This window comes from Heliconius melpomene, chromosome 4, assembly GCF_056956725.1.
Source record: "Heliconius melpomene rosina isolate 202511_hmr_F chromosome 4, ASM5695672v1, whole genome shotgun sequence".
NCBI classification, from domain to species: Eukaryota; Metazoa; Arthropoda; class Insecta; order Lepidoptera; family Nymphalidae; genus Heliconius; species Heliconius melpomene.
Genome location: NC_140392.1, coordinates 3,327,929 through 3,350,475, shown reverse-complemented (window position 1 = coordinate 3,350,475; position 22,547 = coordinate 3,327,929). Strand labels below are relative to the sequence as shown.

General features: G+C 33.5%; 2 protein-coding genes across 6 annotated transcripts in view; one reads left to right on the top strand and one right to left on the bottom strand.

The window, feature by feature from the left end:
• Positions 1-1,218: 1,218 nt before the first annotated feature.
• On the top strand, positions 1,219-9,844 carry LOC146539458 (uncharacterized). Of its 3 annotated transcripts, XM_085208170.1 has the most exons (6): positions 1,219-1,266; positions 1,607-1,847; positions 2,119-2,195; positions 2,541-2,723; positions 3,360-3,418; positions 3,659-9,844. In XM_085208170.1, exons 2-6 carry the CDS (start codon positions 1,675-1,677, stop codon positions 9,035-9,037), a joined length of 5,871 nt encoding a protein of 1,956 aa, XP_085064296.1. In that variant the 5' UTR covers positions 1,219-1,266; positions 1,607-1,674; the 3' UTR covers positions 9,038-9,844. The 3 variants fall into 3 exon arrangements, with proteins under 3 accessions (XP_085064296.1, XP_085064297.1, XP_085064295.1); XM_085208171.1 differs by lacking the exon at positions 1,219-1,266 and having other exon boundaries at positions 1,530-1,847; positions 2,541-2,714; XM_085208169.1 differs by lacking the exon at positions 1,219-1,266 and having other exon boundaries at positions 1,530-1,847.
• Positions 9,834-22,547, bottom strand: part of LOC146539457 (synaptic vesicle glycoprotein 2B) — a 28,345-nt gene continuing 15,631 nt past the window's right edge. For all 3 annotated transcript variants that reach the window (XM_085208173.1, XM_085208172.1, XM_085208174.1), the window contains exons 2-11: positions 15,819-15,948; positions 15,358-15,417; positions 15,175-15,267; positions 13,975-14,108; positions 13,189-13,379; positions 12,810-12,958; positions 12,304-12,703; positions 11,593-11,855; positions 11,142-11,301; positions 9,834-10,781 (exon numbers count right to left, since the gene is read on the bottom strand). In XM_085208173.1, the coding sequence (XP_085064299.1) occupies positions 10,598-10,781; positions 11,142-11,301; positions 11,593-11,855; positions 12,304-12,703; positions 12,810-12,958; positions 13,189-13,379; positions 13,975-14,108; positions 15,175-15,267; positions 15,358-15,417; positions 15,819-15,855 (1,671 nt within the window). In that variant the 5' untranslated portion in view covers positions 15,856-15,948 and the 3' untranslated portion in view covers positions 9,834-10,597. The remainder of the gene's footprint in view (positions 10,782-11,141; positions 11,302-11,592; positions 11,856-12,303; positions 12,704-12,809; positions 12,959-13,188; positions 13,380-13,974; positions 14,109-15,174; positions 15,268-15,357; positions 15,418-15,818; positions 15,949-22,547) is intronic.

Sequence of the window (22,547 nt, the reverse complement as noted above, 5' to 3'; positions counted from 1 at the left end):
CTGTCTCCTTAATGGCTTGACAACTCTTAATGGGGACGGCGTGTTTTACCACTCCGTTCTCAGTTTCTCTCTGCCTACTTTGTTATATGGGTTATAGTGTGAAGCTAAAAAAATGTAGTAATGGATCATCAGGGGGATAGTTTCTGTGCACTTACAGATTCTGATATTTTATTAATTAATTTTTGTTTCTTCATATTATAAAATAAGACATTAAGTTTCGCCACTCAATGAACAATATAATTTAGACTGAAAGTAAAACGGCTTTTTTTATAATAAAGTAAAAAGCAACTAATACAATACTAATATTCTATTATATTATATACTAATATTACATACTAATTTCTCCATTTATATTCTGTTACAAAGTCTTTCATAATTCATACTAGAAATAGGTACGATACTATCAAAAACAAATTTAAGTAAGTATATATAGATACTTACAAATATTATTGTCTAAAATTGAATTTTTTACTGGGTTATATATTAAAATAATATACGCATAACTGGGGTGAATAGAAATTGCAGGTTGAATAGACATAAAACTACGAAAGCAATTGAAGCGTATATTAATAATTGTGATGATTGTGATTTGAACAGATAATAAGTGTAAGTTAAAATAAATTAAAAAAGTACTCAAGGTATTTACTTTTATTTTATAAACCACAACGTTCACAAAATTAAATCCTCGCGCCCGGGGCAAAATATTTTTACAGCGCCCCCCAGTCACAATAACACAATATAATTTCATATGTAATATTATAAATGTTATCAAAGATCATACTGTCATATATATATATATATATATATATATATAGCCTATTTATTGACCAGTCGTAGCGCAGAGGCACAAAGTGTGACTGTAAACGTTGAGCAACGGGTTCGATCCCCACATGATAAAATGAAATATTTATTAAATTTATATTTCCATTTCTTCGCTCTGGTGTAAAGGCAAAGCGCGACGTTAAGTTCCGCTATTCAACACACAATGCCTCCAAAATTCGGTAGAACAATTTTTTACAATGTAGTAAATTTAAAACCAGTATTAACTTATACTTTCATATTATATTATTTTATATTTAAAGTCGAGAGCTTTGTTAAAATGTTCCTTAAATTCTAAATATGTTTCTATCCACCCCATTTAATTGTAATCCGTTCCGTTTTCAATTCTTTAAAACTAAACCATATCTCATAGGGCAATACAAATTCTTCAAAAGGTTTGTAGTTTCATGTTGGTAACTGCTGACGCTGTACTCCTAAGTATTTCCGGTAGAACATTTTATTAACTTATTTTTGTTAAGTATTATCTTGATAATTATATTATAAACTCAATACAAAAATAATTAATTATATAATTTATTAAGGTACACTGACACTTCTGAAATGTAAATTTAACATAATGTGTATGAAAAAATCAGTGCTACCACCTGTACTGACTATGAAATTATTTCGTACGCAGTCGGTGAATTTATTTACAAGTACTATTTTGCAACTAGTTTGACAATTATAGAATACAATCCGACTAAGTATATTTAAATACATTAAATAACCAAGTGAAGTGACAAAGATTTAATGCTTATTCTTTGTTTTTCTTGTGTTATGATAACAGGCCCACTCGACATATAGTAAGTATAGAATAAAATATGGTCGTGCGTGTCGCCTGAACTGATAGTAGTGATGTGTGAACAGACTGAAATTAATTATTTGGATGGAGATGTGGTATGGGTGAAGCTGGGCTCGTGCTGGTGGCCAGGCGAAGTGGTTGGCTCGGAGAAGCTACCACCAGATGTCCTGCCATCATTTCGGAAACCCCCAATTGCAGTTGTCAAGTTCTTCCAAGAAGATACTTAGTAAGTTTACAAATATAACCTAGGAGCTATAAGCTTGTGTTTTGATTTTTTGATATTACTCTCTTTGTTATGATTGTGAATGCATATATGTTCTTAGTTCTTTCTAGAAATATTTAAAATGCTACTTGCAACTGCTATTGGAATAAAATTACAGATAGAACACTCATTTTTCAAAATATTATTCAAATTACTATAAAATAAATAAAACATTCAGATAACACTTTGATATAAATAGGAAAGATTTTATAATCAAATATTTTATTGTTTTCAGTGAGTATGTGAAAAATTTAAACAGCATTTATAAATATAACTGCAGCCGTAAGAATGAATTCATCAATAAGGGATTATGTAAGTATTTTTGATAAACTTGTACGAGCCCAAAGTTCTAAAATAGAACAAAAGCTTATGATATTTGATCTCAATCTAAAGTATTTGAATGTCATAAACTCAATACTTCTTTAGGTTTAGCCTCTTTTAAACACATGGTAAATAGAACCTAGTGTTAAGACACTTTCTCTGCTTTTTACTCAAACCAAGACACTGCATTTGATTGATAGAACTCAAACAAGAGCAGCGTAAAGAAAATAAATCACTCTCTTAAATAGAGATTGGACCCAATATTATCAGACTTACAGACCTGTTCCTGTTGTGCCACAATGGCCTTAACTTTATTCTTTTTTTGTTTAATTCCAGATATGTATAGAACTAAGCATGGGCACATGGAGAAGTTTCCAGAAGATGTTATAAGGGCTGAGACTGCTGTAGGAGGGGATATTAAAATACTAACTAGAGATGAATTTCAAGAAACCAAGAAAGAAAGTTATGCTGGGCTTTTTGGGGACCCAGCCAAAAGAACTCCATGCTCTGGTATTAAAGGTTAATTTGAATATTATTGCTTAATAGGTACTAAAGCGAAGTCATATTTCATAAACATAATTTATTACATCTCTCAAGTTTTATTTTCGTGTTGGTAGAGTTAGTGGAAGGTAGAGACACTACACTTAATATTGGAAGTCCCGGGCACTCCTGTGGGCTCTCTGCTCCATCAACCTCACACATCTGTGGAGTAAATTCATGAAATGCAAATGAAATATATCTTTTAAGAAATATTTCATAATACATAAAAAAATCTAATAATCTATTAATCCTGCTGAATCTAACACTATGAAAGACCAGAGTGTGCCTGCTCTGGTCTTAAAATATTTTGTTTGTCAAATTTGCTACAAAATATATTTTTTTAGTCAATTCAATAAACAAATGGTCACTTACTATCAGGTGACCCGAAAGCTTGTTTGCCTTGTCCTTTTCTATAAAAAAATTTATCTATTTATGACATAATTTGTTGGATTATAAGGTACTCTTAATTAAATAATTATCAACTATTCAGAGTCCGCCGTATATACTTTCCTCCATGATAATCTTTATCAAATAATATGAGTTTCATTTAAACCATAACTTTTAATCAATATATTCTAAATATTAAACTAATTTCTCTATATTTTGTTCTAATAGGTAGAGCAGGCAGAAGCAGACCTCCAGATTCTTCTAAATTGTCTACACCCTTACGAAAGGTATGTCATATAAGAATTTGTATGATTTTTTTTTTAGCTTCACATTTTATTACACTTATTTTCTCTGGCAAATAGCAGGATAGAGGGAACCTGGGAACCTAGTGTTAAGATACTCCATTCCCCATTAATAAACTTCCATGACCTACCTATATCTTTTTATTATTTAATTTAAGGAATGATTTTATTTAAAATTTATTGTAAATGTTTTTTTTTTACTTAGTAGTATCTTGTTATTTTCAGTTTAAGGAGAAGACAAATTATAAAGTTCACATACTACTACAAGGTTCTAAGACACCAAATCAAGCAGAAAGTGTTTCAACTCCATCTACAAGTCGGGCTGGTTCAGAACCTTCAGAAACACAAGACAAACAAGAAAATAAAGATGAAGAAAATGAGAAACCACAAACAATATCTCAAACAACTACTTTTAATACTCCTACTATGTCTAGTGCCGGCATATATGCATGTCACGCTTGTAACTTTACAACCACTCGCCTAAACGTTTTAATCTTACATAATAAAACACATAGTGTCACTTTTATGCCATACACACCAACTCCAATCAAGAAAAAACCTACAAAATCACCAAAATCTACACCCCTTACAACCAAGACGTCAAAAACGAAAAAATCTCGTCAAGAGAAGTTAGAGAAGCCTAAAAAATCCCAAAACATAAAGCGCTCAGCGGAGCCCGGACCGGCTATTGAAGTAAAAAAACAGAAGACCGATGAAGAAATAAAGAGTAGTCTATTGGCTGACTGGGATGACGGCGATGACGAGTCAATTGACGATTCAGCAATGGCTATGACAGCTTCCCCGGAAGTACCAATGGCTGCAGAATCTCCCGCTGTACCTACACCTGCTGAATTACCAAGTGCCCAAGTTCCAGAAGAATCTGTCAAAAAACAAGAGGAACCGGAAACGGAGAAGCCAGAGTCATCCAGTGACTCTAAATATGAGTTCTGTGAAGATGAGGACTGGCCCGTTGAAGCTGATATAGGTAGAAAAATTCCAAGAGTGAAAAATCCGTCTAAACGAAAAGGAGAAACAAAGAGCGTTAGTATTGATGAGGATGAAATAGCCAAGGAAGTAGCTGATTTGCTCAACAAAACTACGTTACCAGAGCTACCGGCTGCTCCTGAACCTTTAAAAGTCGAGGAAAATTTTCCGGAGCCTTCGATAGTCAAATCCCCGGATAAAAAAACTGACGTACAAGATCAAAATTATGTAGAAAAAAAAAGTTCAAATGACCCGCAACCTTCCAAAACAATATTTAAAACTAAGACATTTTTTCGTAGTCGACATTCGAGAAGCCAAGATGCAATAGGCAAATATGTTGCAGAGCAATTAAACGCTGCAGAAAGAATGGACATTGCAGATAATGATATAAATGGTTCTGATGCAAGTACACCTGAAATAAGAGTTTCACCACCTATAGAACACGTGAAGGTCGCTCGCTTGGCGCCAAAAATACAACTTAAGAAAATGAAAGCGGAAGCAGCGCAACAACGCGAGCTAGAAAAAATTAACGCTGAAAGGTTAAAAGACGATCAAGACACTTTACTTGCAACGTCACCTGGAACACATCCAGAATTCACAGATAATATTAATGAAAAACCAACATACAACACTTTACAAAGCTTCAGCCTGGATTTTGCGCAAAATGAATATGAAGAAAAAAATTATACAGTTGCAGAAAATGAAATACCCTTGAACAAAAGTGTAGTTGAAAATATTAACAAAGAAAATAACATTTTAAATAATAATGATACAGACAATGAAAATGCTTTGTCCGTATGTAATGTAAGTTTGGATGTAGAGGAAAATACTACGTCAAAGCTAAGAGAAAAAGATATTCCAGAGGCTAAACCTTACGAACCTTTTATGAATGAATCTACTGCATCTGCAGTTGATGCATTGTTGAGTGTATCACGTGAGACTGACAGAGTGACAAAAGTTATAAGTGATGATCCTCCTGAAGATTTATTTGAAGATGATGTTAAAGAGAGTATAATAAATAATATTAATGGCTATAATAATGCAGATAGTAAAAGTAATGGTATGGAAGAAACTATGGAAGAAACTTCTAATTTAAATAAAAAGGAAAATGAAAATGAACATGACATACTTCAAAATATAAATGTTAACACTGAACTCGTAAACACCGTTGCTTGTTTTAATAGCCCATCTGAAAACGCTGCTAGTGTTAAGGAAACCCATCTTGAAGAAGATTACTCAAACTCAAACATTTGTGAAGAAACATTGATAGAAAATATAATTCCAACTGAAAATATTGAACCAAAAATAATCTCATCGAAATCAAATGAAATCTTTCCAGTAGATAAACCGACAGAATCAGATTTACAAATTGCCGAAGCTCTTATTAATTTACCAACAACAACAATGCAAAATAAAGCGGCTGTTTCTCCTGCTATGCATGGTGATTCTAAAAAGGCAGACAATATTAATGAAAACATATTCGAGAATAAAATTGAAAGTGAATCTGTTAATCCTATAAATACTTCTCATTCTGAAGTGATTATTGACCAAAATAATGAAGATATTAATTCTAGATTCGAGACAGAACTGGAGAAAAGCGAAAATTTAAATGCTGCTCAATCTTTAGTTCAAATGTCAGAAACAATTGATCATAAGATGAAAATTCCTGACATTGAGTTACCAACTAAAGATGTTTTAGGTCTTACATCTATTGAAAGCGAAATGAAAGTGATATCTCCACAAATAATTGAACAATCAATCAAAAAGTCTAACAATTATGTTGATGATCTCATTGCTAAAACTAAGCCAGTAGAAATAGAAACAAAATCACCAAAATTGTTAAAAATTTTAGAAGAACCTGTCATACCTAAATTACCTGCAAAAAAGATCATAACTAAGCAGATAATAGTTCCAACAAAAGAAAAAATATTGAATTTTGATGTTGGGAAGTCCATAAAATCAAAACCTCAGTCGCTAAAGCAGAAAATTATTGTACGTCGAACGACAACCAATACAAATCTATTAAATAATCTTACAGAAGTGACTACACCTGATAAAATAATATTATCACGCACTAATAATAAAGCCCAAGACGGTTCGTCTGTTCAAACATATACAATCCAAACATCACAAGAACCAGTAAGTGATCCAAATACAATTATAATCCAACAGAAAGTACGCAAAATTACTAAACCTATGTCTAAATTACAAAAAATCAAACCGCAACCCCAAATATCAATTGCAGAAAATAAAATTGTCAAAGACAATATGAGCAAAGAAGACGCTATTTTCGATATCAATTCTATGCCTATAGTAATTTCTGATGATATTTTAACACCTGAAAATATTGAAAAGATGCCTATAGTAATGTCTGACGGCAACGTAATTACAAATTCTACTAATCCCCCTAAACTGGTCAAAAGTAAGTCGAATTTGATCGAAAATGATAAGCCTCCTATAAGTGCGATGTCTAATAAGACAGAGATAAAAACTTTATTAATGAATTCTAATAATGAAGTAAGTAAAGTAACGACACCCAATATACTATCAAAGTCTTCGAAATTGCGAGGATCTAAGCCTATGTTAGTTATAGATAAGACAGTTAAGCAAAAATTTATAATGACCAAAACCGAGACAGCGGTAAAGGAAATAAAACAGCCACCGGCACTTATACAAACAGTGCCACAAAATACGGGAAAAACAGAAAAGTTTATAATTTTACCTTCGCCGAGCTCACCACGGCCGGGTAGGACGCAAAAGATCGTTATTGATCCACAGACTGGTAAAACCCATGTTTTGGTTGGAAAAGGTCCAGAGACTTCAATGAGTGCGGGTGACAATAAGCCTGTTTCAGCAAAACTCATACCATCTGCCTCAGACGCTAGCTCTCCAGGCAACACAGTCATGATTATTACAAATGCCCAAGGAGCTCAGTCAAGAATAGTTCTCACGCCAGAGCATGAGAAAATCTTATTTCCTAATAAACAACAACCTAATGTATCACAGCTGAAAAGCTTAACACAGCGAATTACATCAAATACTGGATTGGTTCAAAAGACAATCGTCTCCAGTGCTGGGCCAACGAAAACCCAAACGCGAATCGTCCCTAAACAAAAGAGTGCTATAATTACTTCTAAGGGTCAATTAATTGTAGGTAATCGAATCTGTACTACCACACAAAATATATCGCCTTTGCCAGAGATAAGGCCGGCACCAAAACGAATATTAGCATCTGAACCTAAAAAACTCGTACAAACTATACAGAAAAATTCATCAGAGCGTCTTATATTTTTACAACAAAAGTCAGGGGCAGTCATGCAGTTAACAGCAGCTCAATTTGAACATTTACAACGGACTGGTCAAATAATACAAAGTAAAGCAGCAGGCTCACAAGAAAAAATTATTGTCCAAAAGTCAGTCACACTTCCCCCTAGTGAATCAATAGTACCGACCATACAAAAGCAGAGAATAAGAAAACAGCCCACTGAAACACCAACGCCGCCCAAGAGAATTAAACATGAAATTGCCATCGCACCAGCCCCCGCCCCCGTGTCCATGCCGGCATTAGCTCCCATATCTCATACAATCGCTCCGTCACAAGTACCAAATATATCTAGTACTACTAACAATCCAGCTGCTTCGAATTTCTCTGAAATGGATAATTTTGAAGAGTTATTACCATCAACGACAATCGCTAGACAGGAATCACTTTTGGCTCAACCAGAAATATCGGCACAACCTGCCGTCCCAGCCCCGCTCTCCGACGGTCAACTGCTGGCAGTACCGGGAGAACATTTCGGAGGGCCACCCGGCTCGTTTTACCTATGTGTTGAAGAGAATGGAACATACAATGTAATCGACAATCGTCCCCTACTTTTAGATAATAATCAACTCGTGCCAATGGCTGAAACGTTGCCAGTGCTGGCACCGGTGCCGGAACGTCGCGACATATTAGAAGCTGCTCTTGCAAACAGCGATGTGTTCCACGCTGAGACTCCTCGCGACGAAGCACCAGATTTCAGAGATTTAAACGCTAATGTTTCTGTTCACTGTCGAGTGTCAGAGACTAGCACAACATTAAATCAACCTATAATGACACCAGTTGAAGTTCCATCGAAAGGCGAGAGTGAGCCTGCTGTGCCCTCCAATCTGGAAGATGGACTGGCCGTCATTGGCGTAACGCCGCACACAGTACCGACTTCGCTAGAATTACCCATAACCGTTACCGACCCTCGAATAGCGCCGAAAACTACAGACCCATTGAGCAACAATAATTACGGTACGACTATCCTATCTTCTCCAAATACAGAATTAAAATTTTCTACCGCTGAAGAGTTACCTATCGGTCCGATATCCATGCCCATACTTACCGAGGAAGAAAGCGTGGGGAAGTCCATGCCAATCCTCACGGATGAAGTGAACGAGAGAACCATATCGTCGGTGGAGTCAACTATAGGGTCACCTTCGTCCATTGACGTCAGGGAGTCTGAGAATGAGGACAGCGGGCAGTGGCCGCGGAGACTTCTCACGCCGTGCTCAGACACGTCCGAAACTTCAGCCGAAATACCGTTACAGCCTATCATGCAGTTATCAGTGAGCGAATTATCTCATAGCAGTTAATTAATAGAATATAAAATTATTATTTGATTTACTTTAAAAAATATATTTATTAGCAACCTTCAGTTCGTGAAGGTTAATTTGTTGACGAAAATGTGCAATAGGTTAAGTTTTACTTATTTTGTCGATTCTCATATCATTTGGAAATCTTAACTGAGTCTTCTAAATGGCAAAAAAAATATATTTGTTTCCAATAATGGAAGGTAAGCAATACAATGAAAATAAGAGAAGCGTACGTTTTAAACGCACGCATGTAGAAAACTGTAAATAAAAAAGTGACTGAAGTTAGGATGGTGTCTAAGGCTCTGGACTTTCATAAAAACCAGACGCAAACAGCACAGCGACCTAGGGTAAGATATATAATTGTAAATTTAAATTGAATTATGTATTGTTGAATCCCGTGTATTATATAAAAATTAGACATATATTATAATATTTTTATAACGTTTAGCGATCCTTTGAATGATATAATTAGGTACAGATACATACAGACACACGTTTGTACGTGATTTGTGCTATTTACGTTAAACATTATATTTTATTTTTCGGTTTATGAACTGATGTCGGACATAAACTTCAGTTCTGCACTATTCGGTGTGATTTCAGTTAAAAGTTAACTGATTTATATATTATTAATGTTAATGCTAAGTACAATATTTGTTGAATTAACTTTTAATATTATGTCAAAGGCACATATTACATTGGTTTGTTTGAGTGATCTATGTCAGAATTTAGATCGAACTATAAAAATGAAGTTAGGAATATACTTTTGTGTAGTTTAAGGTTTTAATAAATAAACTTTATTCAAGATTTTCTTTATTTTTAATAACAACCCTATAGTGAATGCTTGAAATAAATATACTTTAATATTTTTTTATATAAATATATTTATGATTGACTTAAAATTAATTATAAAAGTACAGAATAATTAAAATTCTTTGTTGTAACAAGGTGCTTTAGTAAAAATATCAAATCTTACTACTTAATTCTCTTTATTCTACTAATTTAAGGTAACAATTTTTACATATAAATTCGTAACATTTTATTAATACAGTTTTTAAGAACAAAGTTCTATTATAAAAACTACTTAATTTGAATACGTAGTTTATTTATTATAAAGATTTAAAGTTCTTTACAGATTTTATAAGTAACTTCATCTACAATGTAAATAACTGAATACTATATTTAATATTAACATTTTATTTTATTATAAGTGGACAATTGTACATTGAAGTTATTAAATGTAATTTAAACATTTGCAGTAGACCGCTATAATTTATATTTAATAGTAAATTATTTACTAGTTTAGCTAAGAGTAGAATCAAAACGTTTCACGTCAAATATTTTTTGGGGGAAATTTGACATTTCCAAAAAATTATATATTTCAATGCGCTTAAAATATTGAAGAACTTCAAATCGTGTAAACAAGTAATAATACTGTTGCGTTTAAATATATATATATTTCGATTAAATATATAAAAAAAATCGTAAAAGACAAATGTTTCTACGCGAGTTTATGATAAAATGAAATCTACTGGTGTTTTTATTATTATTAAACAATCGTTATTGTAACGCTTGTCGCGTTGTGTTGGGTAGGAAGAGACACATCAGGCCGCCGCTGGCGAGCAGGACCGCCACGATGAAGGTAGGTGCTGGACAGTATGTATCTAACAGGGCGGCGATGACGACGTTGCCGATGATACCACCAAGACGCGCGGCTACCATTGATACCGCTACCCCGGTGGCACTGAAATTATAATATGTTTGTATTAAGAGATATCAAGATTGCATGTTGAGTGGCGGATCTTAAATCCGTGTTTTTCTTGTTACCACAGCGAGGAATTGAAAATAATTCGTTCCCATTAGTGAGAATCGAACCCACAACTCTTTCGTTTGTAGTTATATAGAAAGTGAAAATGTACATATAGAAAGAAAAATTAAATCCAGAGCGGCTGATTCTCGTCGACCGTACTTATTTGCTTAGTAGTGCTTATTTACGTATAGAGCTTCGAGATTGTTATAAAAGTTGGTTTGATTTCCTATAAAATGCTTAATTTAGTTGTAAAATTTAATATATATATATTATAAGAAAAACTATAATAATTACCGTAAATTAGTGGGGAACACTTCGGTGATGAGGCAGTCGAGGGACGCGTTCCCGCAAGATATGACCGAACTAAAGATGGCGCTTACGATAAGATTGTTAGTCTTGTTGTATACGAAATACATCGCCGCTGAGCACATACCCGCCGAGAATGTAGCGAATACTGGAATGGAGAATATTCAATGAGTTTTAAGTTAATAATTTAATTCTTAAGATTATTTTAAGTAATCATTGGAAAAAGCTTTTGCATGTCTGACATAATAGCTGTACAAAAAAGATTTGAATAAGAAGCAGCAAGCAAGAATACAGCTACAAGCTTCTTGTTTTCTTCATTTTTTTGTATTACTTTAGTAAGGCATTTGTTATTCTTAGTTAAGAATTTAAACGAGCTATGAATATTATTAAAGAATTTACAATACACTGCAATTTGAACTGTACTAAGAAAAAAAGTCACCTAAGAAGAATTTTCTTCCCAATCTGTCCATTCCGAGAACTGCAAATATATTGGACGGTATAGCCGCGGCCACCGTGATAAGGGACTCCATGAACACATCAGAGTTTATATGAGAGTCGCATTTGGCTTCCGCTGAATGTGTACCGTACTGCGTCACGTACGCCGTCACCTGGCAAATGTCGGCCTCAGCGTTATCGTGGGTTCTAGACCACTCGTCGAAACGGTTGAACATTTCTGGGAACCACATCATCAGGCCGTAGTACCTGGAATATTATCAAGTTTAATTATTATTATTAATTGTTGAAATAAAAATATAGTCTTGTAATATGACTGACATGTTGGTATACTTTGTTTTTTCAGCATTACACTGTATCCCGCATACAGCGGGGAAACAGAGGGAACCTAGTGTTGAAACACTTCGTTCATATTGAGTAGCGGAACTCAACGGCGCACTTTTCGTCTTGGTACCATAGCGAAGAAATGAAAATATAAATAAATAATAATACTTTGATTCCAAGTGGGAATCGAATACACAACCATCGCGTTACAGTCACGAGCCCCTGCGCCACAGCGGACTCTTTCACTCATGTTGCAATTAGGTAGATACTATTATTTTATTAAATACGCATATAAATATTTAATGACATCCACAAAAATATTAATAATTTCTTATTAATAATTTCTTATTTAAGCTAATAAATAATAACTTACCCGATATGGAATGTAAAGTTGATAGTAATAGAGATGGTAGTGAACTTCAGAATGGGTGGGACGAAAAGTTGTTTACTGTGTTCCACAATGTCACTCAACATTCTTCTCAATTTGGACTTGGGCTCTTTCGCCTCAACTTGCTTCTCCGGCTTCACATGCATTGGCTCATCTACCAATATCTGCTTAACTGGATATAAATCTTTGCTTTTACCGGTATTCATCATGTAAATACCACGGAATACTTCTAAAGCTTCTTCTTGACGGCCAGTCGATATTAAAAACTTGGGAGATTCCGGCAGTAAGAATAATAGTGCTGCCACTATGAATGAAGGTAGTGACATCACTAGTAAGAATATACGCCAAGAGTTGTAAACGAATCCACCAGTTACTCCTCCGATTTCTGTGGAACAAATTTATTCTTATTGTTTATTATGAACATAAGGCATATTAATGTAACAATAATACTTTAATAACAATTTTAAAGAAAGTAAGTTAAATTTCCGTACCACTTGGAATGATGACCCAAGCGAGACCGGCGACGAAAAGATTACCAAGAGTCCAAAAGGCAGCCATGAAACTTAACATAGCACCTCGCTTCTTTTTAGGTTGAAACTCGGCGAAATACGACCAGATCACTGGACCTGATCCTCCCAAACTAAAAAAAAAAAGAAATCAATTAAAAATCATAAAAAATATCTTCTCTATCTGACTTTAGTCCAGGCTTTTTTGCCTTTGGCTTCAATAGATTACACTTTATAGGGAAATTTTATTATTCCCAAAATCCACAATATTTATTTAAATATTGGAAGTTACATTATTTTGAATTTGAATAAATTAAGAAAGTTCACAAAAATTAAAGAATTTATTTATATGAACAGTACTTACGCAGCACCGTTTATAAAGCGGAAGAGCATAAAAAGTTCATAATTTTGGCTGAACGAGGACGCGACGATGGCCAGCGCGTTGATGATGGAGATCGCGATTAACACCCGCTTGCGTCCCAGCGAGTCCGCAACGGAGCCCCACGCGTACGCGCCCACCATCATTCCTATGAAGATTATGCTGTTTAGCCATCCCTGGAAATATTCAATATAAACATATTAATCGAGATATAATAAGTTACTTAATTATTGAGGTAGCAAGTAAAAAAAATAATATTTTTCTATTTATTTTCTTGTTATTGAAAATAATGTCAGTATTACTAAGAATGATATATGTGTAATATAGAATATATGTGTAATGTAGATATTTATTTGCATATATCATTATTGTCTAAGTTAAAGAGGGGGAGTACCGATCGTAAAAAATGTTTGCCCAAAACATTAGAGCTTGTCAAATATTGCTCATCGTTGTATACATTTTGTTTAAATAAGCTTTGAATTCTCAGTTTGATTTTTACAATTTTCCTGTACATTGAATTTATAATTGATAATTTTTGACAAACGAAAAACCCAATATTTCAAATATTGGATGATGGAACTTACTTAGACAGAGACTAGAGTTATCAGTTGCAACAGAAAACCGGTCAATATCTTATCTTCATGAAAATGGTCTTAAAAGAACGATAGGCTGACAGATGCACAACTAACTGATTTTATAAGAGTTTCGTTTTATATTTTTCAGATACGGAACCCTAAAATTACGTACAATATGTCTACAAATAATTCTTACTTTGGTCTGTGTGGTTAGGTTTAGGTCGCACTGCGCTGACGGCAAGATGAAGGACATGGATATGACGTCCATCTCCTCTGATGTGCTGACGAGACCGCACACGGCCAGCAGGAGGTAGTGAAAGCGTCCATAGCCTGCGACATTAGAATTATTATTTATATTTTAAAATTCAATTTCATAAAGTTCACATTATTAGTTAGATATATGTCAACACAACATTACTTGTACTTATATCTAGTACTTATACCTAATTGCATCAAGAAAATAAAAACAGGAAGTTAGAGACTTAGCGCCTACGACTGAGAAAATAAAGGAACAGCGACTACGAAACTGGCATATTTCTTTAGTTCGAGATGCTATTTATCACAAATAAAAAAATAATCTTAAAGTTTAAATTGCTGAGTAAAAAAAAGCTAGGATTCAATATCATAATTATTAAACTTACAACAGAAAATACTTATTTAAATATTACAATGGAAGTACTACTTTTAAGCACTATTATATATATAAAAATACATCGATATTCAACAACAATATTTCTAATGCGCACAAATTCCAAATAAGTACTAAAGGCTTAATTTCTGAAATTCCGAAGTTCCATTTGGATATATTCCCATATCATATTCACATTCTAGCACCATGGCAGCCTCATATCCTGTGCAAGTGTAAACAAATATATTGGTGTCATACGACCGACTTCCCAGAACTGGCTTGTTTACTCCGTGGTACCACGAGAAAAAATGCATCGCGGACAATCTTCATTCATAAATCGAGGCATAACTGACCTCCCTGTTCGAATTACTACTGTATTTACAAACAGAAACTAGTAGTAGTAGTACATAGTTTTGACATTCTCAGAAAGGATTTGAGCTTTTATTATTTGTAAATAGTTTTGGTTATACGAAGCCAGTCGCACAAGCACAGGCACAGGCACAAGCAAGTGACTGTAAACGCGAGGGTTGTGTTCGATCCTGACTCGGGTGAATGAATTATTTATTAATATTTTCATTTCTTTGCTCTGGTAACAATTATTAGTAATTCAAAAATTTCCTTAAAAAATCGGCAGAAAATGGGGAACGGAATGTCTTAACACTAGGTTCCCTCTGCCTATCCTGCTATATATATTTGGGATACAGCGTAAAGCTAACAACAGTTTTATTTCTGTTACTGTTCACTTTTAGAGTATTTTATATTTCTAACCAGCTTGTTCGATAGCCCGTTCGAAGTCAGCTTTTTCCGACGATCCTTTTTCTGGGTCGAGCTTTGCTGGTGTCTTCAGCGACGGCACGACGCCTGCAATAAAAGTGTTTTAATATATAATTTCATAATACAAAAAATAAATAAAAAAACTAAAATGTCATTCGAAAAAATTACAACACTTACCTAGATCAATATTTTTGGAACCTGGTCCGTTTAGTTGGTGTTCAGTTTTTACATCACAATCTGAAAATAAATAATGGATATAAGAAATATCTCAGACAGATGAAAATTGCCTTTTTTAAAAATAATTATATCAATGAAATATGTGTGTTAATTTAATCTAAATAAGGCTAGCGGTGGCACAGTGGCACAAACATCTGATTGTTAGTGCGACAGGTTGTAGGTTCGATACCCACTCGAAAAAATGAAATATTTAACATTTCCTAATTCCTAGTTCTGCTAAGGATGCAAAGCGTGGCGTTGAGTTTCGTAACTTAACAGCCTTAGTGCCTCCAGAATTCGGCAGAAAGTGGCAATCTATCTTTAAATGATAACGGAGTGTCTTAACAGTAGGTTCCCAGGTTCCCTTCTGCCTACCCTGCTATATGCGGGATTCAGCGTGAAGTTAAAAAAATCATACTTACTGTGAGGTTTCTTAGGCCCAGGGTCAGTTTCTATCATCCTATGCGGGCGGGTAGCGGTGTATGCCGGCGGTCACGCGGACTGATACTTCTTCACTGGCTACGAGTTCGTTTCCAACGGCACAAAGCTCGTCTGTTACAAACAAAGCACAAATATAGCTAAAAAGGTTTATTTAGCAATTAATTATTCTTTAGGGTTTATAAAATCTTTTGTTTATGATTTAATCATCTAATAGAATTTGAAAGTTTTATTAAAGTTTTGAATTTTCTTTTATCTTTTAGGTTCGGTAGGTCAATAAAAATCGTAAATGTCTAAATCTTGATTGTAGAAATGTATTAGTCTTTGCAAATCTAGCAAAGATGGGTGAGTAAATGCTATTTTAAGACATCAATCGCATTTAATATCTCTAACATTGAAAAATATAAAGATCGTCGGTCGTAAAAATGCTATTGCCGCTTATAATCCTGGCAATTGAACAATCCCTCCTGACTTCTCGTTCTGTGAAACTTTACACAGAAGAAATACTTGCAGTGATGTCGTAAATCAATATTCTATTAAATAAATCAGTTTAAGTTTTATATATAAACACAATTTAATTATTTTCATATATTTGTATTTTGTTAAAAGAAAACTATATGGTGGTCCATATTTAGGAAACTTACTCTTATATCTAAGTATCTCTCTATCGCGAAAATTATCGACTTTTTCGTCCGGACTGTATCAACACTAGAATCCTTCCTTCTGGCATTAATCCGGCTATTGCCAGGGTCTGCCCTCCTACTCAACCTACTCCACTTTGCATGGTCTTTTGCGTTGTATCAACACTAGAATCTCCCTGCCTATCCTGCTACAAAACTAAATACTTACAAAAATGTCTAAAGTTATAAAACAAACTCTAATATGCTTATATTATAGGATACAAAATATAATTCGGGTTATCCTCTTAATTTCTTTAGGATTTAAATTGTATAACGGTATTTGTCAAAACTTTCTCTTTAGCGCTTTAATTTAAAAAATCGAATATTGCGAACGCGGAGCAAATGCACTTTATAAAGATGTACCGTTAGCTAATTTATAATATTAAAAATATTTATATAATGTCATTGCTCTAAATAGAAAAATTAACTAGAAACGTAAAGAAAATCTCCTTGTTTATAATTATATACTGATTGGATTTTTCCACGATAAATAAATGAATGATCTAAATTATTTATTAAAATTAATTAAAAAAGACAAGTAGGCTGAATGCAAGCGGACCTCAGTCCACAGCTAAATAATAATTACAGCAAAACAATGGGCGGGAAACAATCATCGAGCGTAGTACGAGTTGGCAGACTGGCAGTACGCACTGGGTCACTCTGGTTTGTTGCGAATCATTTGTGTAGAATAGACTTTGTCAATTGATTAATTAGAAAAAAGAATATTTATTAATATTTTTAGTCGTGGGGGCACATGCGTGGGATTGTAAACGTGACAGATTCTGGGTTCGATTACATTGCGAAATACAATATTTAACACTTTTATTTCCTCGCTCTGGTAACCAATGGCTCCAGGATTCGGTGGAAAGTGGCGAACGGAAGTGTGGAAAGAGGTTCATAGGTTCCCTATGCTTTTGAAATGTGCGGGATACAACGTAAAGCTAAATAAAAATATTTTAAAGTCATTTAGATTTCATAGTTAATAGTAGCATGTTTATACATATTTTAATCGTATAATTAACTCCATTAAAAAATAACATTAATTTCTCTAATTATTAGTTATTTTGACATTATTCGCTGCGGTTTCTCTTACTAATTTATACAAAATTTTATGAATGAAATAAATGACAACAAAGAGACGACAATAATGGTTGTTTCGTGTTATTTTATATTCAATCTTTTCTATGGATCTAGATAGATATGCAAATGATAATTTATATATTTAAATGAAAGTTATTATCGTGTAATTGAAACTTTTTTCTATAAAATTGTGTAGTTATTTTCATTGTAAATCGAATACAATTTGTAAACTCTGCATATATTTTGTGATAATTAAAACAAAACTGTCTCTTTACTGATTTAAAAATGCTAAACTTATTTAAATAGGAGCCCTTGTAAAAGTAATCTTAAGTCTATTAAAATAAATATGTAATAAATTTTCTTTATAGAGGCCAGAGTGAAAAGAGCCGTAATATATTCAACTGTTTAGAATCTAGCTTTTACATTTCACAAAAAAATCGGTTAAAAGCAAGTCGGACGCATGCCGAGGGTTCCGTACCAATTTTAGGATTGTACAACGAGAAGCACAATTAGAAACATATAGAAGTTGAAGTAATATCTAATTAATTTTCAATTTCTGGATTTTTGCCTTAATTTATACTGTAAGTTCTTACTGCTTGTTGCTAAATAAAAATAAATAAATTGCTTTGCATATACGTTTTGATTACACGGAATACAAAATGCAGCAAAACGATGCATAAACGCTCGTATTTTTTTATTTCATTGACTTAGAAGCCTAATTTTTTCAATGCTCCAAGGCCATTGACCTGACATTTGATATTAATTTCAGATTGACACAACCACGTGATTTCGAGATAAATGCACAGACGGACAACAAAGAGATGCTATAAGGGTTCCGTATTTACCTGTTGAGGTACGGAACCCTAAAAGACAAAACCACAGCTCAGTGATTCACCTCAGTAGTAAACAGTAATAGACGAACTCCTTAAGTGCATTTTTACTGCGTCCTTCCGCGTGAGTAACAATAACAAATATGTAACAGGATATGTTGAGGACTAGCGTGAGACAAATTTGTGTGTAACCAGACCACTATCTCGTGTTAAATCTTGATGTTAATTTGTCTAGATTTGCAATCATTTTCATTCTTATATTGTTTTAACTGCCAGTACATTTTGCTTTTAATAATGGAAGCGATACTACTTATTATATTTTTTTTTGTTTCACGCTATATCCCTCATATAGCAGGGTAGGCAGAGCGAGCTTAGTGTTAAGATACTACGTTCTCCATTTTGAATATTTAAAAATATATTAACAAAGCTTATTTAAGATTATGTGCTGACTTCCATCTTTATGGATAAAGCACATGTAATTTAAGCAAAGGTTTATATCCTGCGATGTAAGTACTCATTGTTATATGTAGTTGAATAAACATGTATTGATATAGATTCATGATTTATCCCGCCTTTAGCAGGCTAGACGGAGAGATTCTAGTGTCAAAACACTTTTTTACGTTTTGTCTGCCGAAGCGGAGAAACAAATAAATAAATTTCTCAAGTCGGGATTGCACTCACAAGTCACAATCATTGTTTTTACAGCCGGACGCTGTCCTATTTCGCTACGGTAGTATGTAATGTAGATAGTACGTACCTACTTAAATACATCTATTTCTTTGGTATTACAACTAAATACAACTTACAAGAAAATGCTAGGAGAAAGTTATATAAATAAATTTAACATTAGAAAAAAAATATAATTTCTAAAGTTTTTTTTCTATCTATCTAGATCAATTAATGTTTAGGAAAATTCCGCATTGAACAGAAAACGTAACGTGCGTTGTACCTAGGTACAATTTGCATTTTTAAAAAGCGATGAAGTATCTTTTGCTATTATATTATTATAGTGCTCGGTATACAATAACATAATTAAAAAATATACTTATTGCGTGTAAAAATAATTTAGACAGATACAAATTATCTTAATAATTACTATCAACTAGGTATAAAATTATACAAATGGGCTAGAATAATCTACGCCTTTCTTCTATTTTAAAATATTAACTGTAAATTTGTTTTAAGATTTTAAAAGTAAATGATACATAAGGTAGTGGCCTCGTGGGTTCGACTCCCACTCGAGGAAATGAAACATTTAATATTATCATTTCCTCGTTACTTGACACACCACCATCCCCATTTTCCTCCAGAATTCGGAGTAAAGTGGGGAACGGAAGTGTAGCGAAGTGTCTTAACTCTAGATTCTGAGGCTCTCTCTGCCTAGACTGCTATTAAAGAATTAATAAAAAAAATAATTTAAAAAAAATAAACTGTTAAAAAAGTAGTCAACTATACGGGTTACACAATATACGAGTACTATACTATCAAGAGAAGAGGAGGAAAATGACTAAAATCCAGGTTCCCTAGCCTAGTAGTCTTGAGTCATAGCCTCAGTCCACTCCCGTCCGGATGTCCGTTGTTAGCCATCAGCTTACATTAATAAATCATCGTAATATGCGATACTTGCTGATGCGTAGGAGCGATGCAAGTCGTTGAACCAATTTATTGAGATCTTCGTAATAGAGTCGATTAGATGAGTTTTTTTTATAAAATCTATAAATTACGTTAAATATTAGCTTTATTATATTATATTTAGTACATTTGTTTGTTATGTTTCACGGTCAAACTGAAATATCATAGGTCCAAAAATTTATAGATCTTGTCAATAATATTAGTTAATAGCTCTATGATACAAAAAAAAACCAGTTAAATTTGAGTTGAACTCGCCCGTCGAGGCTTCTGTACTAATTTCAGTACTGTAGGTGAACAGAGAGTAAAACTTATAAAAGTTGACAGACAGACAACACAGTGATCCGATAAGAGTTTCGTTTTAACCTTTTGAGGTACGGAATTCCAAAAAGAAAAAATATAGAAAGATTAAAGAGAAGATAATTATATTATCGATAAATCCAAAAGAGTGCTACTACATGCTTAATTTATTATTTCCGCTCTCCTTGTGTTGTGTTGTTGCAAGGGATGTAGCAACACTAAGTGGGTTCCCTACCTCCCGCTTAGTGTTAAAACATCATCTGTTCCTAACTTTTCGCGCAACTTTGAGACCACAACCTACATATATTATAATTGGATTATTTATAATAATAAACATAACGTTCATATAATATGTATGAAATGTCTTTTGGTAACTATTTTCAAGTTCGTAAAATGTAAACTGTTTATTTTAAACAAATACGATTCAAGGTTTCTTGTAACTGTTTATTCTGGTATTTCAAGCTTCTTTGATCAATTCTAATAAGAATTACATTACACATTATATTTATAAATGGCTAAAATAAAATAAACCTTTAAATAAAAATGTAATATACAAACGAAAGACTTTAAAAGGATCCCACCACAGGATTTTAATAACAACAGCTCTGAAAAATTAGCAAAGAAAACATTTACATCGTAGAAGAAACTAAGGATCCCAGTAGAAAATATATCTAGATACGCCCACGCTTAATTAATATGTTTTGATATATTTTATAGAATATAAATATAACATTATAAATCTATATATATAAAATCGAAAGGTCACTCACTCATCACGAAATCTCAGAAACTACATGTGCTAGGGATGTGAAATTTTGCATATGAGTTACTTATAGGACGTAGGTACTCATGGAGACAGAAATTAATAATAAAGTAGTTCACGCAGGCGAGGCCGCGGGCGGACCGCTAGTTATAATATAAATGTTCGATAGGTACATAGTTGATCGCCATGAGAAAATTATAAAAGCTTTGCGTCAAAAGGACCCATCGTCTGTCGTAGGAATTAGAAGGGTATATAATTCTATTTTGCATTTGTACACGCGTATGTTGACATAATATAAAACGCGAGGTTAAAATTGTTATTTATTATATGAAAAGTTGCCATTTTTTAAGGGAGTGTATGCGTAGGTCAGGGTTAACAACCCAAGTGCGTGAGTAGAGCTAAATATTATAAATTTTGTCGCAATATAGTAAATCAAATACAAGTAAGGTAAGTATCTTTTTTTTAGGTTTAACGTAACCGCACATAGCAGAGTAGGCAGAGGGAACCTGGGAACTTGACGTTAAGACACGTTCCTCACTTTCCCCCCTTTTCTGGAAATATTGGGTGGTAAGCATACGACTGTAAACCAAACAGGCTATGGGTATGATTCATTACTTTGCCCTGGTACCGAGGCAAAGCGCTGCGTTAAGTTCCACCATTCAAAACAAAGCCTCCGGAATTCAGCAGAAAGTGGGTAGCGGAGTGACTTAACACTACGCTTTCTCTAACCTTACGTAGGGTATGTTCCGGGATAGAGCGTGAAGTTGGCCTGCACATGTATTATATTTATGTACTTTATTTTAGCATTTTTCTAATCTTTAATCGGTTCACATAAAATGTTTATGCGTTACTAATATACTTCTAAATTATCCTCGTGGTTTTATTTTACGTTACAATGAGTTTTAACCTAATGAGTTTGAAATATTAAAAACACCATAAAACTAGATACTTACAAAAGTATACAAAGTTTAAATCTAGCTTATGTTTTTACAACTTATAGCTATATTATGATTTGGTATGGTATAAATTGGAGGTGCAAAAATATAAATAAAAGGGCTAATTTAAAAGTGGACATGCGTTACTAAACACGGTGACGTTAGGTAGATTCGAATCCGTTTTGGGGTAGTATTTATTTTTATAATGTTTTCATAATATGCCTATCACGTTTTTACGAAGAACATATTGGGCTTAGTATATTTAATAAATGAGTGGAAAATAAAAAAGAAAGGAAAAACAAAATATATATGATAAACACATCTAGTTCTAGTGTCTGTGCCAAAATCAATCCTTTATATTTGTTTTTAAATAGGAAACCTAAATAAATACTCACATACTTATAGTATAGCCGAAATTGTATAAAAAAATCTATTTCACAATATATTCCGCAAAAAGCAGGGTAGGTAGAGGAAATTTATTGTTAAGATACTCATA